Here is a 22,259-nt window from a genome sequence, read left to right as displayed (position 1 = left end):
GGCGCTGCCTTCATCCATCAATGGCATTTATGGAGCACTTACTCTATGCAGAGCACTGTACTAAATGCCTGGAAAGTTTGGTACAATTACAAAAAACAGTTCCCTGCCCTCAAGAGACTTACAGTCTTGCCAGGTCCCAGGAGGTCTAGGCATAGCTCAAGGGAAGGGAGCGGCTACTGGTTGGGGACCCCAAGAGGGGCCGTGGGCGGGATGGAAGGCTTCAGCTCCCCCATCCCTCATTGCCAACAGGAGCTGTGGCCTAAAGGTCACTGGATTCATTCATTCAGTCAGTCAGTCATATTTATTGAGTGCTTGCTCTGTGCACAGCACTGTAACAAGTACTTGGGAGAGTACAACGGAACAATAAACATTTCCTGCCCACAGTGAGTTAACAATCTAGAGGGGATGGAGCAGAGAGAGTCAGTGGTGTTGGAGGGTCCATGCTGGGTCACTTGGGAAAGAGTCAGGGGTGTGGAATGGTCTATTCTGAGTCACCGGGGGAGAGTCAGGGATGGAGAGGGGAGAGTCAGGGCTGTGTGACGATCTGTGCTAGGTCACTGGGAGAGTCAGGGGTGGGGGACAGTCTATGTTGGGACACGGGGAGATCAGTCAATCATATTTTTTGAGTATTTACTGTGAGCAAGAGCACTGTAGTACGCACTTGGGAGAGTGCAATAAAACAGAGTTGGAAAACACGTTCCCTGTCCACAATGAGCTTAGTCTAGGGAGAGTTGAGGATGGAGAAAGGAGAGCCAGGGATGTTGGATGGTCCATGCTTGGTCAGTGGGGGAGTCAGGGTTGGAGAAGGGAGAGTCAGGAGTGTTGGTTGGCCTGTGCTTGGGGAGAGTCAGAGAATGAGAAGGGAGAGTCAAGGGGTGCTGGACGGTCCATGCTGGGTCACAGGGGAGAGTTGGGGATGGAAAAGGGAAGAGTCAGGGGCGACGTGCCCATCTCCAACCATCAGGCAGGTTACCAGAAGGGTGCCCGGCTCATAGTTCCTTTCGGTGCACTGGTGTCCCGCCTGGAGACAGAGTCCCGGGCTGGATGGGGCAGGGGCCCAATCTGGGGACCAAAGTCCCGCTGCCCCCCCCACACACACACATACACACACACTGTGTGGGAGGCAATGCCACCACCTTTGGGCTGGACCATCCGTTCTGCAAGAGCTCAGAGGAGGACTTACCCGGGGGAAGATGGACGCCAGGGAACACACGGTCAGGATCAGCAGGAGGCCCTCCCCCACCACGAAGGTCACGTAATTGGCCATCAGCCTGGGGGGTGAGATGGGGGGGGGGGTCAGGGGACTTGTCTCTGGAGTGGTCCCACCCGGGCCCGCAGCCCGGATTTCGGCTGGGGCCGGCCCCACAGCGTGCCAGAAGCAGGCAACCTGCACCCAGCCATGGTAGCGCCCCGCCCAGGCTCCCATGGCGCTGGGGCAGAGCCAGCGGGGTCCTCACCCAGGGTCCAGGAGGGCCCAGATGAGGGCCGTGCAGAGGAGAACCACGCAGGAGCAGCTGAACGCAGCCCCACTCTGCTTCTCTTTCTCCACAGAGTAGCGGGTCTCCAGCTCCGGATCCATGAAGCGCATGGACAGCAGGAAGGTGGTCCTGTCCTTTGCCCTGCCGGAGGGACAGTCTGGCCAGTCAGGAACCACTCCCAGCGGGTCCCCTCCCACCCCCACAGCCTTTCAGGGACCACACTCCCTGGGCCCATCCGACCTCTCACGGAGCGGGAAGAGGCAGCGGGGCCTGGAGTGGTCCCGAATGACCCACCCACCCCTGTGCCAACTCCCGCTCCAGGAGAGCATCGTTGAGCAGCTGATTAAGCTCGTTTTCGTCCTCTGAGGCGTCGACCACCCTCTCGGCCAAGTCTCGCAGGCGCAGGCGCCGACGGGGATTGGGGAAGGAAGGCTTAACCACCTGCGGGGGAGGGTCAAGGGTCAGAGGCCAGGAGAACGGGGGCTGCGGAGGAAACTGTCCCCTGAGGGTCAACTGAATTCACCCTGGGCCATTCCTAGTGCCCCCGAACTCCCAGACCGGGGGGCCAGGAGCCCCTAGGCCCGAGGGCTACCCTCAGCCCCTGACCAGAGGGCCCCCGGGGTGTCCACTGTCCATTCCCCCTGGCTGGTGGTCTGAAGGGAGAGTGGTCACTTTGGGACCATAACTGTTCTCTGCCATTCCCCAGCGTACAGCAGAGAGGGAGGGTGTGTGTGTGTCTGCGTGTCCCCAGTCCTTTCCTGTGCCCTGGACGGACTGGCAGCCCGCTGAGGCGAGGAATCACATGTCCTCCTCCGGTTGTCCCTCATCCAGTATAGTGTGTGAGTGTGTGTGTGTGTGTTGGGGGGGGGTGTCCCGTCCCCCAGTTGGGGGTAGGGAAGTGGCCTCCCCCTCCGTGCCCGTCCCCACCTCAGCGCTCACTTGGGCATCTAGCTCCTCCCGCTTCTGGGGGCTGGAACAGGTGGTGTTGACGTTCCCGTTCTGCTCCTTGGCTTCCGTGGCGTCGAACGGGGCCGGGGAGCTGGGCAGCGAGGATGGCAGCGCTACATTCTGGCCCCGCCAGGCCGCCGGGGGACGGGGCAAAGAACCCCGAGTCAGAGGTCGGTGGGAGCGGGGGCCCCCGCCGGCCCCCATCCGCCCCCCAGCCCCCATCCGCCCCCCACCCGCCCCGGGCCCGGCCGGTCCCTCACCACACCGTTGACGCCGCTCCTGGCCTGCAGCTGGGCGGGCCCGGACGCGCAGATGAGGTAGGTGACGATCCCCTTATCCTCCAGATAGTCGCACCGGCTGCCCCCGTTGCCCGGCTCCACCTCGAACTCTCCCTTCAGGCAGTCCAGGGTGCTCTGGGAGATGTGTACCCGCCTGGGGCACCCACAGGCTGGCGCTAGCCCACCGGTGCCCCCCCCCCGCCCCCGCCCCCGCCGGTGCCAACCGGGGGGGGGGGCCGAGTCCCTCCCCACCGTGCCCCACTCGGGGTGGGCCCGGGCAGGTCCGCCGCCTCCTCATCCCCCCGCCAAGTGGCTGGCGCTCGGCTCCCGGGAGACTCACCCCGGGATGCCCCCGGCTTCCATCTTGTTGGCGACGGTAACGTCTGTGGACCAGACGTCGTACTGCCAGCGTTTCTGCCCCAGCACGCCGCCCAGCACCGTGCCCGTGTGCACCCCGACTCGCATGTCCACCCCGGTCTGCGTCTTCTCCCGCACATACCTGCTGGCCGCGGGGAGGAGGGAACACACAGCTCCAACGGCCCGCGGCCCCCCGCTCGCCCCGCCGCCCCCGGGCCCGTCCCGCTCCGTGCCCGTACGAGATAGCGTCCACCATGGCGAGCCCCATGAGGATGGAGCAGACGGCGTGGTCCTCTCGGTAGTCTGGGAGCCCACAGATGCAATAGTAACAATCGCCCAAGATCTTGATCCGCAGCTGGTGGTATTTCTGGGGGCGGGCGGGGCAGCCAGCTAAGGCTCACACCCTCCCCCACGGGGGCCACCGGCGAGATACTGGGAAACGGAGTCCGGACAGGGGCAGCCTTGCCCATCCAAGTGTCCCGGATTCCTGCCCTCGGTGCCCCCCCCGCCCCGCCCCACAAGGCGACGACCCGGGGGGGACTGGTGGGCACGGCGACGAGGGAGCAGGCGGCAGGGGACACCGAGGCCTCGGGAGGTTTTGCGGCTAATCCCCAGGACCCCGGGCAGGGCCAGCCGTGAGTCCGGTCCCCGCCGGGGGGGCCGGCGGTTGGGGCGGGTTGGGGGGTCGGGGGGCTCGGAGTCACTCACGGCCGCCAGCTTATCGAAACGGGCAAACAACTCATTGAGCAGCTTGACCAGTTCCTGGGCGCTGCAGGTGGAAGACAGCTGCGTGAAGCCCACGATGTCCGCAAACAGGATGCTGGGCCCCAGGGAAGGCAATAGGATGACATCAGCTGCGAGGGGGAGGGACCCTTGCCTGGACCCCTGACCCTCTCTCCGAGCAGCCCCCTCCTCCCTCGCCCGGGCTCGCAGCCCCCCTCCTGCCCCCCCCCCCCACCCTCCCCGCTGGGAAGTGGGTCACAGGGAGGGAGCGAGAGAGCGCAAGGCTCTCCCACTCGGTGAGAGGGGCAGGTTCCAGGGGGTGGCCCCGGAGGCTCCAGGAAGGAGGGGGAAGAGTGGGGGGTGGGGGTCTCCAGAGCGGCGGTACCTGACGTTCTCGTGTCGGTACATGTACATGGTGTTGAACTGCTGCAGCTCCTGCTGCGTCTTATCCCTCTTCATGTCCTTCAGCATCTCGTCTGCCACGTGCTTGGGCAGGATGGACAGCATCAGGCTTTCCTGGAACAGGAGCGGGCTCAGCCGGGGGGAGGTGGTTCAGGCCTGGGGCGGGGGGGGGGACTCAGCCTACAGTCGGGTGAGGGGGTCAGCCCGGGGTGAGGGGAGAGAGCCTGGGGCCTTGGGGAGGGGGTCCAGTACTGGTCTCTCCTCCCCCCATCCCCCCAGCCCTACCTCCGTCCCCTCCCCACAGCATCTGCATATATGTTTGTACATATTACTCTATTATTTTACTTGTACATATTTACTATTCCATTTATTTTGCTAATCGTGTGCATTTAGCTTTAATTCTATTTGTTCTGACGAACTGACACCTGTCCACACGTTTTGTTTTGTTGTCTGTCTCCCCCTTCTAGACTGTGAGCCCGTCGTTGGGTAGGGACCGTCTCTAGATGTTGCCAACTTGTACTTCCCAAGCGCTTAGTACAGTAAGCCCTCAATAAATACGATTGAATGAATGAATGAATGAATGGCCGCGTGAACCAGGGGCCCACAGGCCAGACCCATGGACCACACGTTGGGGTTCGGGGGGAGGCTCGGCTGCCGATGCGGGGGGAACGAGGAGGCGGCCGAGGCGTGGGAGGTGGGCAGTGACTCTGGCCCACTATCTGCCTGGCTCCTCTATTTCCCGGGCCGTGGGCGGGTTGGTTGTTTCCACGGCCGCACTCTCTCGGGGAGCGGAATCTGGTAGCGGGAGCTTTTACTGAGCGCCCGCCGGACCAGGCGCCTGGAAAGTACAGAATAATGGGAGTGGCCCGTTCCTGGCCCACAACTAACTTGTGTGCAATGGTGAGACCTCCAGGGAGGTTAAGGGGGGAGATCCATAGGGGGAGGGCCATACAAGCCCCTCTGGGCCTGTGCGTTCCTGTGATATGAGAGGACAAATGCCCAACCCCGCCCTGGTGGGCATGGATCCAGACCAGGGCAGGGCCAGGCAAGGAGAGCGGGATGCTGGCCTAAGGCTGCCGGGACCCCGAGGGGGTTTTTCGGTCGGCAGTATGGCTGGCATGGGCAGGGACTCAGTGGACCATGGGGCTGCTGGTCCCCGGTGGACAGGGCACAACGGGGATGGGAGAGAGCCCACGCGTGTGCACGAGTTTATAATAACGATAGCATTTATTAAGCGCTTACTATGTTATATGCAAAACACTGTTCTAAGCGCTGGGGAGGTTACAAGGTGATCAGGTTGTCCCACGGGGTGCTAACAGTCAATCCCCATTTTACAGATGAGGTAACTGAGGCACAGAGAAGTTAAGTGACTTGCCCAAAGTCACATGGCTGGCAATTGGCAGAACCGGGATTTGAACCCATGACCTCTGACTCCAAAGCCCGTGCTCTTTCCACTGAGCCATGCTGCTTTTCTATGCATGCAATGGATACATGCCAGTCCCTGTAGGCATGGAAGGGGCCTGTCGGTGGTGCATGGAGGCGGGCTGTGCCTGCATATGCCTGCCCATGTGGGCCTACACGTGTGCCTGTGTGCCTAGCATGTGTTGTTGCTGAGGCCCCAGCTGGTCGGTACCCTGCTCCCCTCCTGGCTCAGGGCCGGGCCAGTACAGACAGACAGACAGACAGACAGACAGACACACACACACACACACACTCTCTCTCTCTCTCTCTCTCTCTCTCCCCCAGACCCCTGGATGGACAGATGGACGGACGGCTCTGTCCCCAACCCGTCACCCCCTCACCCCCCGCCGCTGCCCCTTGAGGGGAACGTGGGAGATCTGTGGAGGGATGGGGAAACTGAGGCCCTGAAAAAGGGTCAACAATAATAATTATGGTACTTGTTAAGCGCTAGTGGGAGGCGTAGCCGTTGCAGGGGGAGGGTGGCTGAAGGGAAACCTAACGGCACAGGCCCTCTTGTCGCCATGACGACGAGGGGTCCAAAGCAGCCGGAAAAGCACCCCTCGGCCCGTGGCCGTGGCCGTGGCGTGCCGGCCGCGCCAACAGCTGGCGGGAGGGGCCGGGGGTCCCGGGGCCGGGGGTCCCGGGGCGGCTTCCCCTTCCTTTTCCCCTCCCCCAGTTCCCGCAGACCCAGCGCCCCCGCCGGGCGGGGGACGAGGGGTCCCCGTGAGTCAGCGGCGCGTTGTTCCCGGCTCCGCCGCGGATGCCTAGCAACGGGCATCCTCGTGGACCGGCCGGGGGCGGGGCCCAGGCCGGCTGAGCCGCGCCCGCCGCCCGCCTCCCGCCTCCCGCCTCCCGCCTCCCGCTCCCTCCGGCTCCAGGGAAACGGCGGCCGGGCCTCGCCGGGCCCGACCCCAAATGCGTGGGCCCCGGCCCCCCGCCCCCCGCCCCCCGCTCCCCGCCCGCGGGCCTTTGGCGGCGCGGATCGGGTGGGGCAGCTCGGCCTGATGGAGAGCGCACGGGTCTGGGTGGCGGAAGGACCTGGGTTCTAATGCCGGCTTCGTGACTTGTCTGCTGTGTGAGCTGGGGCAAGTCACTTCGCTTCTCTGGGCCTCCGCTCCCTCATCTATTCAATGGGGGTGAAGACTGTGAGCCCTGTGGGACAGGAACTGTGTCCGACCCGATTCATTTGTACCTACCCCAGCACTTAGCATGGGGCCTGGCACACAGTAAGCGCTTAACAAATACCACAAATACCCACCCAGGGTTGGGGGGCGTCACAGTTCACAGCTGGGGGAGGACTCATTCATTCATTCATTCAATCGTATTTATTGAGCACTTACTGCGTGCACAGCACTGTACTTAGCGCTTGGGAAGTACAAGTTGGCAACATATAGAGACGGTCCCTCACAGTCTAGAGGATGACATACACGACCTGCCAGACCCTTGCCCAGCCCTGCTTCCTAGCTGTGTGGTCTCGGGCTGGTCACTCTCCCTCTCTGTGCCTCAAACAAAATCCAGATTTCCAAATCTCGGGAATGGGGGCGGGTGTCGGGGGGCCCTGGACTTGCTGACCCAGGTTGCCTTGGAAACTGGTAGCAAGGCACAGACCTCAGCCACCGTGGACCCTTCTCCTGGTCCAGGTGGGTGAATGTGGGCAGGAAGGGCAACAGGAGGGCGGCTCAGGGTAGAGGGTCAACAAGCCCTCTTGGCTCCTCCTCCGACCACTTCCCAGCCAGCCCCACGGTGGGCCCTACCCCTCCCTGTCCCAGGCCGTGGATGGACCCAGGGAGAAAACTTAGCAAAAGTGGCCATCGTGTTGCCACGAGAGGTGAGGGCTCTGGGAGGGGGAGTTAGCCAGCATCAGGGTGATAGGGCACAGTGGGGAGGGATCCAGGGACAGAAAGAGCAGCAAATGAAGGACAAGGCAGGTGGGGTCGGGGACCCGGAGCTCCCATCGCCCCCATGCCCAGGTGGTTTGTGGCCCCTGGCTGGGGGCCTTTACCTGCTGTTGCCCCTGTTCCTCCAGGTTGATCTTGACCTCGAGGGACTGGCGAGCCTCCAGAAAGGCCTTGCGGTGCTTGCGGTCAGCCATGTAGTAGGACATGATGCCCAGGGCGATGGCGCAGAGGTAGACGACCACATTGGCCAGGACCTGGAGCGGTAGGAGAGACAGGGAAGGGCAGCAGGGAAGTCCCACGCCCAGAGAGAGCAAGTGGGCGCGAGCCAGGGCTGCGGGGCCTCAGTGGGTTGAAGGGAACCAGTCCACGCCCCCGGCCGGGAGCCAGCCCGGGGCACCAGTTAGACCACACCACCAGTGGAAGCTCTTTGTCGGCAGGGAAAGTTGCCACCCTTCCACCCCTTCCACCTTTCACTTTCTCTTTTGAAACCCACATCATCCACCTATGCCACCCTCGACACTGCTAGTTGCCTTCATGTATCGCGCTCCCCGGCCCCCAGCCCCTCCTCAGCTTTTCTGACTGAGGGGGCTTTTTCTCCTCCTCCTCTCCTACACCCCCTCCCCGCAATAGGGTCCTCTCCCTGCTCACAAAGCTCTGCTCTCTTAGCCTCTTCTGTTTATCCTAGGCCACCATGCCCCATTTGGACGCCTTTCCAAACGGCGCCTTTCTTTAATCAATCAATGGTGTTTATTGAGCACTTATTGTATACAGAGAATAGTACTGCCTGGGAGAGTTCAATAGTTGGTTGACATGATCCCTGCCTACAAGGAGCTTACCGACTAGAGGGGGAGATGGGCATTAAAAATAAATTACAGACAGGGGAAATGGGAGAGTATAAGGATACGGACATAAGTGCTATGGGGCTGGGGGTGGGGTGAATATCAAGAGCTTAAGGGATTCTGATCCAGTTGCATAGAGAACTCGGAAGGGAGGGCAAATACTTAGAGGGGTGAAGAGGAGAGATGAGGGCTTACTCAGGGAAGGTCTTTCAGGAGAGTGGTGGTCTGTCAGGTATGAAGGGGGAGGGAGATCCAGGCCAGAAGTAGGATGTGGGCAAGGGGTCGGTGGCGAGACAGACAAGATGATGGTACAGTGAGTAGGGTGGCATTAGAGAAGCAAAGTTGAGTGGAAGCAGGAGATCAGTGAGGAGCAGCTTGGCCTAGTGGATAGCGCACAGGCCTGGGAATCAGAAGGACCTGGGTTCTAATCCCCGCTCCACCACTTGTCTGCTGTGTGACTTTGGGCAAGTCACTTAACTTCTCTGGGCCTCAGTTACCTCATCTGAAAAATGGGGATTAAGATCGTTAGCCCAAAGTGGGTCAGGGACTGTGTCCAACGTGATTAATATGTATCTACCCCAGTGCTTAGTTCAGTGCCTGGCACAGAGTCATCACCTAACAAATACCTGCCTGAGTGAAAGCTGATTAAGTGCCTTAAAGTGGACAGTAAGGAGTTTCTATTTGATGTGGAGGTGGGTGGGCAACCATTGGAGGCCCTGGAGGACTGGGGAAGGCATAGACTGAACAGTTTTGCTGTTGTATTGTACTTTCCCAAGCACTTAGTACAGTGCTCTGCACATAGTAAGCGCTTAATAAATATGATTGGATGAAATATAGAAAAATGATCTGGGTAGCAGAGTGAAGCATGGACAAGAGTGAGGAGAGACAGGAGGCAGAGAGGTCAGCGAGGAGGCCGATGCAGTAGTCGAAGAGGGATACGATATGTCCTTGGATCAGTGTGGTAACATTTGAGAAGAAGAGACTAAGGGGCACATTCCAAAAGTGTTGTGAAGGTAGAACAGGATTTGGTGACAGATTAAATATGTGACTCAAATGAGAGCGATGAGCTGAGGATAATACCAAGGTTACAGGCTTGGGAGACAGGGAAGATGGTGGTGTTGCTTGTGGTGAGGAGGAAGTCTGGGAGAGGACAGGTTTTGAGAGTGAAGATGAGGAGTTCTGCTTTGGACAGGTTAAGTTTGAGGTGTTAGCGGGACATCCAAGCGGAGATGTCCTGAAGGTAAGAGGAAATATGCATTATTTATTTATTTATTTATGTCCTCTCCTCCTCTGCAGAGGAGGAGACGACAGGGCTGGAAAGGTAGATTTGGGAATCATCCACCTAGATTTATTTATTTATTTATGTATATTAATGTCTGTCTTCCCCTCTAATCTGTGAGCTCACTGTGGGCAGGGAATGTGTCCGTTGTTGTACTGTACTCTCCCAAGTGCTTAGTACAGTGCTTTGCACACAGTAAGTGCTCAATAAATACGATTGAATGAATGAATGAAAACGGTGGTTGAAGCCACGGAAGCAAATGAGTTCTCCAAGGGAGCAGGTGTAGATGGAGACTAGACAGGAACCCAGGACTGAGCCCTGAGGGGCTGGCACAGTGAGGGGGCGGGAGGTAGAGGAGTGGGCAAAAGAGACAGAGCACACATCCACACCCTCAATTCGCCCCTCTCAACCGAACTCCACACCCTCCCCCCGCCGTTGACTTTGGGCTGCCAGTCCCCATCCCGGCATGCCCTCTTCGGAAGGCTTTCTCGGCTCCTGGGCCCAGGCTGCAGAGTGCTCTTGGCATAAGTTTGGCCCCTTTAAATTAATCCCCCCCCCACCCCGTTTTAACTCTGCCCTCTTCCCCGACAGCCCCAGCAACATCACTACTCCTGGGTCGACTCCATTACCTATTGCCCTCACCAATGATTCCCGACTTTTTCACACTCTCCTCTCTCACCCCGGATGACCCTGCCAACTACTTTAACAAAATTGAAACCATCGAGCATAAACTCCCTTCATCTCCCCAGCTCTCTCCCTCTTCAACAAACACTCTCATCTTTCCCAGCCATCTCTGGAGGTCTCCCATCCGCTTTCAAAATCTACCCCCTCCACCAAATGCTTCTGACCCCATCCCTTCACTGATACCCACTCTTCTCCCCTCCCTAACAGCCATTTCCAACTGCTCCCTCTCAGATGGCTCCTTCTTCACCAATCAATCAATCAATCAATCGTATTTATTGAGCGCTTACTGTGTGAAGAGCACTGTACTAAGCGCTTGGGAAGTACAAGTTGGCAACATATAGAGACAGTCCCTACGCAACAGTGGGCTCACAGTATAAAAGAGTGGGCTCACAGTCACCACTTTGGAACACAATTCCCCTACCCTAAAAAGCCTTCTCTTGACCCCACCGCACCATGCAGCTATCTCCCCATCTCTCTCCTCCCATTCCTGTTCAAACCTTCAAAGCCTTATTAAGGTCACATCTCCTCCAAGAGCCCTTCTCTGATTAAGCACTCTTTTCCCTGACTCCCTCTTCCTTCTGCTTCGTCTATGCTCCGGGACTGTGGTGGTATGTGTTAAACACTTACTACGTGGCAGGCACTGTACTAAGCACTGGGGGTGGATCCAAGCAAATCGGGTTGGACACAGCCCCCTGTCCCACTTGGGGCTCACAGTCTCAAACCTCATTTTACAGATCGGGTAACCAAGACCCAGAAAAGCTAAGTGACTTGCCCAAGGTCACACAGTAGACAAGTGGCAGAGCTGGGATTAGAACCCATGACCTTCTGACTCCAGGCCCAGGCTCCATCTGGTACACCAGGGATCTGTACCCTTTGGGCACTTGGTATTTACCACACTCTCAGCCCCGCAGCACTGTGGACATGTTTATAAATTGTTTATATTAATGTCTGCCTCCCCCTCTAGACTGTAAGTTCATTATGGGCAGGCAACTTGTCTACCAACTGTGTTGCACTGTACTCTTCCCAAAAAGCTCAGTACGATGCTCTGCGTACACCGAGTGCTCAATAAATACCATTGACACATTGACTGCACTACCCCCAGAGGGTGCTCAGTGTGTACTAACACCACTGCTACTGTGGTTACGGTGTTGGTAGGACGCTTTACTCTGCGGCCCGTGACCCGCCCTCCCCAGCCCGCCGGCAGAGTGTAGGCCCGAGCTCACCCCCTCCACTCCACTCTCAGGGTCCCCTAGGAGAAAGGGTAGGTGCGGTGCGTGGCCGGGGGTTCCAGCTCAGACTCTGCGATGCAGTCAGCCTGCGATGGGGGCGGGGGAAGGGAGTGAGCTTCGGGCGGTCACAGCGGGAGCGGGCAGCACGTGAAGCTTGGGATTCCCTCCCTCGCTCGCTTCCAGCAGGTCACCAGCTGTGCCCTGCTCAGCCCCGAGCCGGGCCTGGTACCGGTCCACAGGGAGGGCATGCCACCATACACCCGGGGGCCCTCAGCCACCCTGGGAAACTCTTCCCCCGACCCCTCTCATTTCCCATGGCCTAGTTTTCAGCCGTCCACCACCACCTGCTTGCCCAGCTCAGCACTCCTGCCCCCTGCCCTTGGCTTACACTGCCCTGCCCACCACGGCTCACCCAACCCTGCACTGCCCAGCTGCCCCTGCGATCCAGCCCCAGGCTCAGGCCCTTAACCGCCTGAATCGCCTAAGACGCAGAGAAGGAGGATCGGATTCTGGGGGCGGGTGGTCGGGCGAAGGGTCCGGTGGAGTCCTCGACCCTGTCCTACAGGCCTGCCGCCGGATCCGGGTCAAGAACCAACCACCCCCCAGCCCTGCCCCGCTACAAATCCTGCCCTCCTGCCCGCCCGCGACACCAGCTCACCGCCACTCCGAAGGGGCAGAGCAGTGCCACGGTGAACTAGAAGCTTGTCAGGGGCCAAATGGCTTCCCAGCAAGATCACAATGAGGGGGCAGAGCCAGGCTGGCAGGGGCAGGGTTGGGGCTTGCAGAAGGAGAAGCAGCGCGGCCTAGTGGAAAGAGAAAGGGGCCTGGGAATCAGAGGACCTGAGTTCTAATCCTGAATCCCTCACTTGTCTGCTGGGTGATCTTGGGCAAGTCACTTAACTGCTCAGGCCACCAGTTACCTCATCTGTAAAATGGGGATTAAATCCTCTTCGCTGCAATTTAGATTTTGAGCCTCATGTGGAATAGGGACTGTGTCCAACTTGATAAACTCCTTATCTAGACAGAGTAAGCACTTAAATACCATAAAAACTAAAAAAATGAAATAAAATAAAGAGATGGACAAGGCAGGCACAGGCTTGCTAGTCCCCAGAACTCTTCCCGCAACCAGGGTGGAAGGCACCCCCTAGACCCATCGTGGTAATACGATTTATTGAGCGCCTCAGAAGTACAAAACAACAAGTTAGTAAACTGTTCCCTGCTCACAAGGAGCTTACACTCTAATGCGGGGGACAGAGGTAAAAGTCTGTCGAAATACAAAAAGGGTCATCAAAATAAGTTCTTTCATTTACTAGTCAAATGATATTCATGAACTACTTTAGTATAGAAATAATAGACAATAGTTATTTATAAACTGAAGCTGGAGAGGGCTGAACAAGAAGACAACACTTCTTCCCCCAGCGGGGATGAGCATAGGGAATCCGTTGCACCAGGAGCTGGACAGCCGGGAACCCTGGCAGGTTCAAAAGGGTTTGGACAGATCCATGGACGGCCGTCCATGCTGGGTCACTGCGGGGAGACTCAGGGGTTGGGAGGGGATTGTCAGGGGTGTGGGATGGTCTGCTCTGGGTCTCCGGTGGAGACGAAAGGATGGAGAAGGGAGAATCAGGGGTGTTGGATGGTCTGTGCTACGCCACTGTGGAGAAGTCAGAGGTAGGAAGGGGAGAGTTAGAGATGTGGGGTGATCCAAGGTAGAGGGGTGGGACAATCAGGGGCATGGGACTCTCCAGGCCTTGATTTCTGATCTGTTCTCCCCTGGTGCCTGCTTGCACATGCTTGGCTTCATCAGAGATGTGGCCCAAGGGAGGCTGTATCAAAACTATCATCATTAAAACTTGTTTGGATGTTCTGGAAGAGCCCCAGAGACAGTTCTCTGGCCCTGTGAGAGCAAGGGGCAGGGAGGCTGCAGGGAGGCTGCAGAGAGGCTGCAGGGAAATTGCTGGGAGGCTACGGGAAAGCAACAGGTCAAGAGAGGGGATGGGGGCACCTGCCAAGAAAAGAGGCAACCAACTGCCTCACTCTCAGTCCAAGCCCACCCCAGCCCCCAGCCCGGCTCACACCCAGACATCCAAGACCCTGGAAATCCTGGGGATGTAAGGGCAGAGCGGACTCCTTCCCTCTCCCACTGCCCCTGCATCTGGGCAGGGGGTCACGACCCCCCACTACGGCCTGAGGACTCTCTGGGGCAGGATTGCACCACCAGTCCGTGGGGCAGTGGGCCTCTTTGGGGCAGTGGGTCTTTGCGTACAGGCCACCAGCATCTGGCTCAGAATTAGCTCAGCTATGGGAGGGAACGACACCCTCCATTCCTTCAGTCTTGGAAGCAAATTCCGAGGCCCGGACCCACATTGTTCCATGGAGACCGGGCCCCAGGCTGTTACTGGCCAGCCCCACGGCCCACCCACCCCGGACTCAGTTTCCACCAGTAGCAATGGGATGTCGGAAGAAACCGGGTGCTGGCTGCCCTCTTGGACATCCACCTTCATAGTTAAGGATGGACCATCCCACACCCCTGACTCTCCCCTCTCCATCCACCACTCTCCCCCAGTGACCCAGCGCAGACCATCCCTCATCCCTTCCCATATCCCTGACTTCCCCAGTGACCCAGCACAGACCATCCTACATCCCTGACTCTTCCCCAGTGACCCGGCATGGACCACCTCACATCCCTGACTCTCCCCTCTCTGTCCCTAATTTACCCTCCAATGACCCAGCATGGATGTTCATCCATGGATCTCCCCAACCCTTCTGGAATCTGCTGGTGATCCCAGCTGCATGGCACCTTTTGGGAAAGGATTCCCTGCGCTCACCCCCGCTGGGGGAAGAAGCGATTCCTGATGCTTGTTCTGAAGTTCTGAACCTGCCGTAGTCCAGCTCCAATGGAAAAACAGCAACATGGCCTATTGGAAATAGCCCAGCACTGGGAGATGAGACCTGTGTTTTAGTCCTTGGCTCCACCCCTAGCTTGCAGCGTGACCGTGGTCAAGACACTTAACATCTCTGGGTGTGTTACCTCATCTATAAAATGGGGATTAAATAGCTATTCTCCCTCCCCGTTGGGTTGTGAGCCCCCATGTGGGACAGGGACTGACTCCAATCTGATTGGATTGTATCCACTCTAGTACTTAAGACAGTGCTTGGCACATAATAAGTGCTTAACAAATGCCACAACCGTTATTAGTATTATTACACTGGGTTCCCTTTGTGTGGGTGGGGTGGGATCTGGGGAACAGAATTCCCCGCTCGCCCACCAGGATCAGCTCCGTGGCTCAGGGAGGAGTGGACGGGCGGGCCAGTGGCAGAGAACCAAGCTGAGCGGCCAGCAGCTGCGCTCAAAGAATCCATGTGTGGGCCGATGTCGGTGAACGGCAGGCTGCCTCCTTGCCAGGGGCGGGCACCAATACTAAGATCTCACGTTCACGCCTCACTGCTAGGCTCGTCTTGGCAGGGCTCTCCCAGCACCTTACGGACCTCAGCGTCCTGTCGGGATCCCTGGGATCAAGGGCAGAGCTGGATCCCTCACCGGGCACTACGGTCCTGGAAAACGGGCTGCCGGCCAGACACCCGGTGTAATCAATCAATCAATCGTATTTATTGAGCGCTTACTGTGTGCAGAGCACTGTACTAAGCGCTTGGGAAGTACAAGTTGGCAACATATAGAGACGGTCCCTACCCAACATGTAATGGCTTAACAGGGCTCTGTCCCCCTCACCTCCTGGGTGGGACCGGAGGAGGGAGGTCTCCCCTGAAGCTTCTGCCACTTTAGGGACCTCTGGGGGTGTCCTGGCCAAGCGGGGACCAGGCCCACCGGCCCCACCCACCTATCATTTGTTAGTGGCCTGCTGGCAAGCAATGTACCCAGGGTGGACCTGGTAGCCACTGTATCCAGGGGTCTAATTCCAGCTCCTCCACTTGCCTGCTGTGTGACCCTGGACAAGTCACAGAACTTCTCTGGGCCTCAGTTTCCCCATCTGTTAAATGGGGATTTAATACGCATGAGCCCCACGTTGAAGAGGAGCTGTGTCCGAGCGGTTATCTTTTATCTACCTCACCAGTGCTTAGAATGGTGCTTGGCACGTAGTAAATGCTTCACAAATACCATGATAATTATTATTAGTGTTCCAGTAGGCCTCTGGTCTTCCCCTTCTCCTTGCCACAGAGCTCATCTCCTCCAGGAGGCCTTCCCAGACTGAGCCCCTTCCTTCCTCTCCCCCTCGTCCCTCTCTCCATCCCCTCCATCTTACCTCCTTCCCTTCCCCACAGCACCTGTATATATGTATATATGTTTGTACATATTTATTACTCCATTTATTTATTTATTTATCTATCTTACTTGTCTTGTACATATCTATTCTATTTATTTTATTTTGTTAGTATGTTTGGTTTTGTTCTCTGTCTCCCCCTTCTAGACTGTGAGCCCACTGTTGGGTAGGGACTGTCTCTATGTGTTGCCAACTTGTACTTCCCAAGCGCTTAGTACAGTGCTCTGCACACAGTAAGCGCTAAATAAATACGATTGATTGACTGATTGATTGATTTGGCCATGTGCGATCTCTGATGTCCCCAGTGAAACTGGGAGTCCCTGCCTGCATCTTTGACTCTGACCACTTGTTTCCGAGAACCTTGGAGGGGGACTCGAACCGTGGCGGGCGCCCAGCTCCGCTTTGCCCTGCCCGCTTCAGGCGCACAGTCCAGCCCTACTTGCAGCGGGACCTTAGACCGGCCCTTCCCACCGCAGGCCCCCAGCCCAGCTTTGCCTGCAGTAGGACGGACTCCAGACCTGCCCCATCCTCCTCGGCTGTGTAGCCCCAACCTGCTGCAGGCCACGGGCCCGATCGCTGCTGCTGCTCTTGGTTGCTGGTCAGCGGGGAGGGCGGGTGGCTGCGGGTTCTGTTCCCCCTGGTCCAGTTACCCCCACGCTGCCCCGACTGAGGTTGCTGGAATGGCACCCCTAGTCACGACGCTGCCCACCCAGCCCCTCCCCAACTTGGCAGGGCCAGGGCTTGACTCAGAGTTGCCAGGAAAGGGCCATGGCCTGGTGGGAGAGGGAACCCTGACTGGCTCCAGGGGAGATTCCCCTGGGGGGGGACGGGACAGTCCCCTCACCAGTTCCCAACTCAACTATTTTTAACCACTTACTCTGTTGCCATGGTAACCCCCATTCAGGCAGTGTGACCCTTTACGGGTCAGAGCAGGGGGGGACCGACAAAATCCCTCCAAACTCACCCCCCTGGAACCTCCTGCTTCCTGTCTTCCGAGAAGCCCACCTTCCCAGGGGCAGGGGGTGGCCTCAGGGGACCAGCACAAGACGGCTCAGTGGCCTGCTGGGAGGGCTCGCCACCTACCCCCACCCACCCCCTTCCTCCTCTCCCCTCCTTCTCCAGCAAAGGGCAAGATACTTCTGGGTCCCTTAGGGCAAAGGATTTCCGGTTGCCTGAGCCCTTCTGCTGCTGCCCCCACCCGCCGACCCACCCGTCCCCAAGCCCTCTCTCACGGTCTGGGATGGATGACCTTTGTTGATTTCTCTTTTCCCAGGGCTGGGGTATGGGGGGAGGGAGGAGGGAGGGGCGTGGGGAGGCGCTGAAGGGAGCCCAGGCAGACCCGGAGACAGGGTCCAGTGCAGGCAGCTAGTCAGATACTGGGGAAACCCTCTCCAGTCTCCTGCCTGAACCACCAGATGCTGGGGCCAGCCTGGCCTGGGGGTGGGCCAGGGGTCCCTCCCCACCTCAGCCTGAGGGATTTGGTGAAGCCCCCTGCAGCTGTCAGCCCAGCCCCTGGATCATCCCTTCTGGAGCCCCCAGGGTGGGCGGGCAGGCGGAAACCCAGGTGGGCCTGGGTTTCGGCCCCGAAGCACTGGGGTTGGGGGAGAACTTTGCTTTACCGCCCGGACCAGGCCATGGCAGTCGGCCTTCAGCCCTTCCAGAGCGCTCAGAGACTGCGAGGATTCATGCCCACCTCCTCTGGGTGACCCAACTCTAGGGGTCCCCCCAGCCAGGCCTAGTTGAGGCATCCCAGTGTTCGGCCTGCCTCAGGAAATCAATCGGTCAATCATATTGATTTATTGAGAGCCATGTGCTCTCCTCTCCTCAACTCACCTCACCTCTCCCAGCTCCTTGGCTCCCCGGCCTGCCGCCGCTTCTTCAACCCCCATTGCCCTTCTCAGTTGCCTCCTGGTTGCGCCCAGCTTGGGATCAAAGCCTCCTTCGCCCAACTCCAACTCTGTGCAGCACAGGTTGGGCCATGCCCAGCTCCCCCCACCCCCTCACTGCCTCCCCCGGCCCCTGCAAGCTGAGTTGCCCCTCCTGACTCTGTCCTCCCCCAGTGTGGCCCAGAGGGACACAGGAGACTGTGGAGGCGGGTGGGGAGGAAGGGGATTTTGGCAGATTTGGAGGGGAGGGAGATGCAGGCCGGAGGAAAGGCGGGAGCCGAGAGACTGAGCAGGAGAGGGGAGAGCGAGGCACAATTAAGAGTTGAGCGTGGGAGGAGCAGAGAGGACCTGGTGGGGGCTAGCAGAGGGAGGGAGCGCAGGACCAGCAGGAGTGGGCTGGGGGTGACCCCGAGGCCGAGCCGGCGTCCCCACAGTGATGAGCCTGGGACACTGACCATCCCTCGGGAGCCTCCCACTGGCCAAAGCCTGACTTCAGATCCACGGTCCCTTCCCTTCCTGGGCCTCCCATGGCTGCCGGACCACTGTTCAGGACCCTGGCCCATCGCCAGCCCGATTCCCACCTCAGAGGGGCCCCATCACATCTGTGGTGGGATGGGGAGGGGCCCGCTCGGGCCTTCGCTCAACAGGTGCGACACATGAGTCGGGCGCTGAGGTTCAGGATGGGGAGCAAAGGGGTCTTGGGGGTCCAAGGCAGGTAACTGAGGATCAGGAAAGGCCCCCTGCCACCACCCCCTGTCCCTTTCCACCCCCATGAGGTGGGCACAAAGCCAGGGCTCTCCTGTGTGGGGAAGAGAAGGCTGAGGGGCATCCTGCCAGAGCGCAGAGCCGGAGGGGCACGATAGGCCTTGGGAGAAGCATCTGGGCAGGGAGCAAACAGCAGAGAGAACTGTAGAGTCATCTTCCCCGGAGGAGTGGTCAAGGGCACCCTGCCCGCAGCCTGGGGGCTAGACAAGATGACCCTTCCAGCCCTCCAGAATTAACGGAATGCTTCCCGTCTATAGGAGCAGGACCCTCTGTCCTGTTCTGCTCATGCCCATCTCCGCCAAAGGGGCAGCCTCCCTGAGTCCTCTCCTGCCTGAATCCCCCTCCACCAGGGAGAAGCCCGAGGCCTGGCCATTCCGGTTTTCAATCCCTCTCGGCCCAGCCCATCTCCCTTCCGGGCCGCCTCTCCACCTCCACCCCCAAATCTTGGCAACAGTCCCAGCCCAAACAACTTCCCATGGGATCAATCGTCAGGGGTATTTATTCAGGGCACTGGGCACCTGGCAGAATACAACAGCAGCAAGAGGCCCAGCCTTGTCCTCAGGGGGCTTACAGGCCAAAGGAGGAAGTTCCTGTACAGCTACAGAGACCGTGAGTGTGTACACACGAGGAGGGCATGTGGCTGGGCGGGGTGGGACGTCCCAATCCAGTGGGGGGCACGACAGGCTCAAAAGACGCTGCAGTCCTCCCTGATCCTTCTTGATCCCTCATTCCCTCCCTCTGGTCCTCCTTCCCCACCGCTGATGGCCCCGGCCCTCTCTGCCCAGTGCAAGGGTGGGGGGTGGGGGGGGAAGTGCAGCAGGGCTTCAGAGGAGGACCCAGGAGGGCCCCTGTTTTGAACAGCTCACGCAGGCCTTACAAACACTGACTCATTAACCCAAACAGGGGCCCCAGAGGCCAATCATTATCCTGCAGCACAGGGAGGCAGGGAGGGATGGAGGCAGGGAGGAAGACAGGAAGGGAGGGAGGAAGGGAGGGAGGGAGGGAAGGAGAGAGACAGTGAAGGAGTTAGGGAGAGAAGGAGAGAGGAAGAGAAAGAGCCAGGGAGGGAAGGAGGCCAGTTGGATGGAGCCTGGAGGAGGCCCCAGGGGAGGTGCAGCTTGGGGCTCCCGGCTTGGACATCGATGCTATTGGAAAAGTCAGGCCTGAGGGTCAGTCCCTGTAGACTGGAAGCTCGCTGTGGACAGGGAACGTGTCTATGAGCTCTGCTATACTGTACTCTCTCAAGTGCTTAGTAGAGCAGTACAGTATAGAGAAGCAGTGTGGCTCAGTGGAAAGAGCACAGGCTTTGGAGTCAGAGGTCATGGGTTCGAATCCCGGCTCCGCCAATTGTCAGCTGTGTGACTTTGGGCAAATCACTTAACTTCTCTGTGCCTCAGCTACCTCATCTGTAAAAAGGGGATTAAGACTGTGAGCCCCCCGTGGGACAACCTGATCATCTTGTACCTCCCCAGTGCTTAAAACAGTGTTTTGCACATAGTAAGCGCTTAATAAATGCCATTATTATTATTATTATTATTACAGTGCCTTGCACACAGTAAGAGCTCAATAAACATGATGGATTGACTAAGGGCACAGGAGCAGAAAAGCCCCAGGACAGAAAGGAGGCCCCAAATCATCCCCTGGCTTCTCTCCCAGCCCAGGGGGTGACATCCGGGAGCCCCTTGAGGGCAGGCTCTGGGTCTTTGACTCCCAATTGCTGTTCTCAGGGGACGGGGTCAATGCCACACTCGCCGTCGGTGCCCGGCACTGTGCTGTACCCGCATGCCCCGGTGTTTCAGACCCACATAATAATAATAATAATAATAATAATAGTAATAATAATGATGGGATTTATTAAGCGCTTACTATGTGCAAAGCACTGTTCTAAGCGCTGGGGAGGTGACAAGGTGATGAGGTTGTCCCACGGGGGGCTCACAGTCTTCATCCCCATTTTCCAGATGAGGGAACTGAGGCTCAGAGAAGTGAAGTGACTTGCCCAAGGTCACACAGCAGACATGTGGTGGAGCCGGGATTCGAACCTATGCCCTCTGACTCCAAAGCCCGGGCTCTTTCCACTGAGCCACGCTGCTTCCCACATGCACCTGCGGATGGATAATAATAACATTGGTATTTGTTAGGCGCTTACTATGTGCCAAGCACTGTTCTAAGCGCTGGGGTAGATACAGGGTAATCAGGCTGTCCCACATGGGGCTCACGGTCTTCATTCCCATTTTACAGATGAGGTAACTGAGGCACAGACAAGTTAAGTGGCTTGCCCAAGGTCACACAGCTGACAAGCGGTGGGGCCGGGATTCAAACCCACGGCCTCCGACTCCCAAGCTCGCGCTCTTTCCACTGAGCCACGCTGCTCGTTACCACCGGTGGCTTTGGCTTTTGGTACACCTATAGTGGAACGTTCACGGAATGGTCCTGGGAGGGCACGCCCGGGGCGAAGGCATGGGTGACGGTGGTCAGTTACAGGCGGTGTTCACACAGCAGTGTCAGGAGGCCAAGAAGCCCACCTGCCCGGGGAAAAGCCGGAAGCAAGGGGCAACGGAAGCAAGAGCCTAAGTGGGATGGGCGCCCGGCACCTCGGAGCGCTCCGGGGGGGCCCGACCCGAGTCTCGCCACCGGACCGCGGCCCACTCTGCGACCGCCCCGGCTCACCTCTCTCAGCAGGTAGGCCCAGTCCAGCCGCTCTCGCCGCCGCTGCGCGACGGTGACACCCAGGACCAAGGTGTGGACGGCGCAGGAGGCCCCGGAGACCAGCAGCAGGGGCGTCAGCCCAAGGGGCAGCGTGATGAAGGAGGAGAAGACGAAGAAAGCCAGCCAGCCCACCGTGTCGCTGGCCGCCTGGGCGCGGAAGAAGGCGAGGCCCAGGTAGCAGAATATCTGGGCGACGATGAGCAGCCACAGCAGGTAGGGGACGGCCCGGCGGGCGCCGCCGGCGCCGCGGAGCCCCCGCCGGCACAGGCCCAGCAGCAAGGCGGCCAGCAGCAGCCCCCCGCCCGCCACGGCGATGGGGGCCACCTTGTCGGGGGAGAAGACCGCGGCGCACGTGACCAGGACGAAGCAGTCGAAGAGGACGGCGAAGATGCCCAGCACCAGCAGGGTCTCGTGGCGCTGCCGCTTGAAGTAGGTCTGGTAGAGGTGCTCCAGGGAGGCGGGGACGAAGGTGAGCCGCAGGAAGCGCGGCAGGCAGCGGCAGGGGCCCGAGCCGCGGGCGGTGACCTCGTGGGGCCGGGCGGAGCCGGCGGCCCCGGCCCCGGCCCCGGCCCCGGCCCCGGCCCCGGCCCCGGCCCGCTCCGCGTCGGAGGGCAGGCTGACCGAGTACTCGGCCGAATACTCGGGCTCCGGGAAGGCGCGGGGCGGCGACATCCCGGGGCGGAGGCCCCCTCGGCCCCTCCGGCGGGGAGCTCCGGACTCCGGGGTCCCTCGGGACCTGCCTAAGGGGAGGAAAGCGCGGGGCTGAAACTTGGAAGGTGGAGGGGGGGCCACAGCCCGGCCTGCTGGACCACTGCGCCCGCGGGCAGATGGAGGGGAGGGGGGCCGGAGCCGCCCCCGCAGGGGTCGGGGGTCTCCGGGCCCCTGGCGCTTCCCCTCGCCCCGCACCCGGCCCGGCCCGGGCCCCGGCCCGCCCGCAGCCCCCTCATCCCCGGTCGGAAATGGGATGCGGTGGGGGGCGCGGGGGGGAGCAGTCCCGGCCCCGAGCCCTGCTTACCTAAGGCGGCGGCGGTGGCGAAGAGGAGGAG

The 22,259-nt window shown here is 59.4% G+C and overlaps 1 protein-coding gene across 3 annotated transcripts in view; it reads right to left on the bottom strand.

Moving 5' to 3' along the window:
- Nucleotides 1-22,259, bottom strand: part of ADCY3 (adenylate cyclase 3) — a 26,722-nt gene extending 4,463 nt beyond the window's left edge. For 2 of the 3 annotated variants that reach the window (XM_038770895.1, XM_038770896.1), the window contains exons 1-12: nt 22,229-22,259; nt 21,175-21,953; nt 7,650-7,799; nt 4,170-4,300; nt 3,770-3,881; nt 3,301-3,428; nt 3,045-3,203; nt 2,687-2,858; nt 2,418-2,546; nt 1,777-1,919; nt 1,458-1,619; nt 1,184-1,271 (exon numbers count right to left, since the gene is read on the bottom strand). In XM_038770895.1, coding sequence (XP_038626823.1) covers nt 1,184-1,271; nt 1,458-1,619; nt 1,777-1,919; nt 2,418-2,546; nt 2,687-2,858; nt 3,045-3,203; nt 3,301-3,428; nt 3,770-3,881; nt 4,170-4,300; nt 7,650-7,799; nt 21,175-21,885 — 2,085 coding nt within the window. In that variant the 5' untranslated portion in view covers nt 21,886-21,953; nt 22,229-22,259. Of the gene's footprint in view, nt 1-1,183; nt 1,272-1,457; nt 1,620-1,776; nt 1,920-2,405; nt 2,547-2,686; nt 2,859-3,044; nt 3,204-3,300; nt 3,429-3,769; nt 3,882-4,169; nt 4,301-7,649; nt 7,800-21,174; nt 21,954-22,228 lie in introns of those variants that run through there. The other variant, XM_038770897.1, reaches the window with a different exon arrangement.

Source organism: Tachyglossus aculeatus, chromosome X2, assembly GCF_015852505.1.
Source record: "Tachyglossus aculeatus isolate mTacAcu1 chromosome X2, mTacAcu1.pri, whole genome shotgun sequence".
NCBI lineage: Eukaryota > Metazoa > Chordata > Mammalia > Monotremata > Tachyglossidae > Tachyglossus > Tachyglossus aculeatus.
This window is presented reverse-complemented; position numbering and strand designations above follow the sequence as displayed.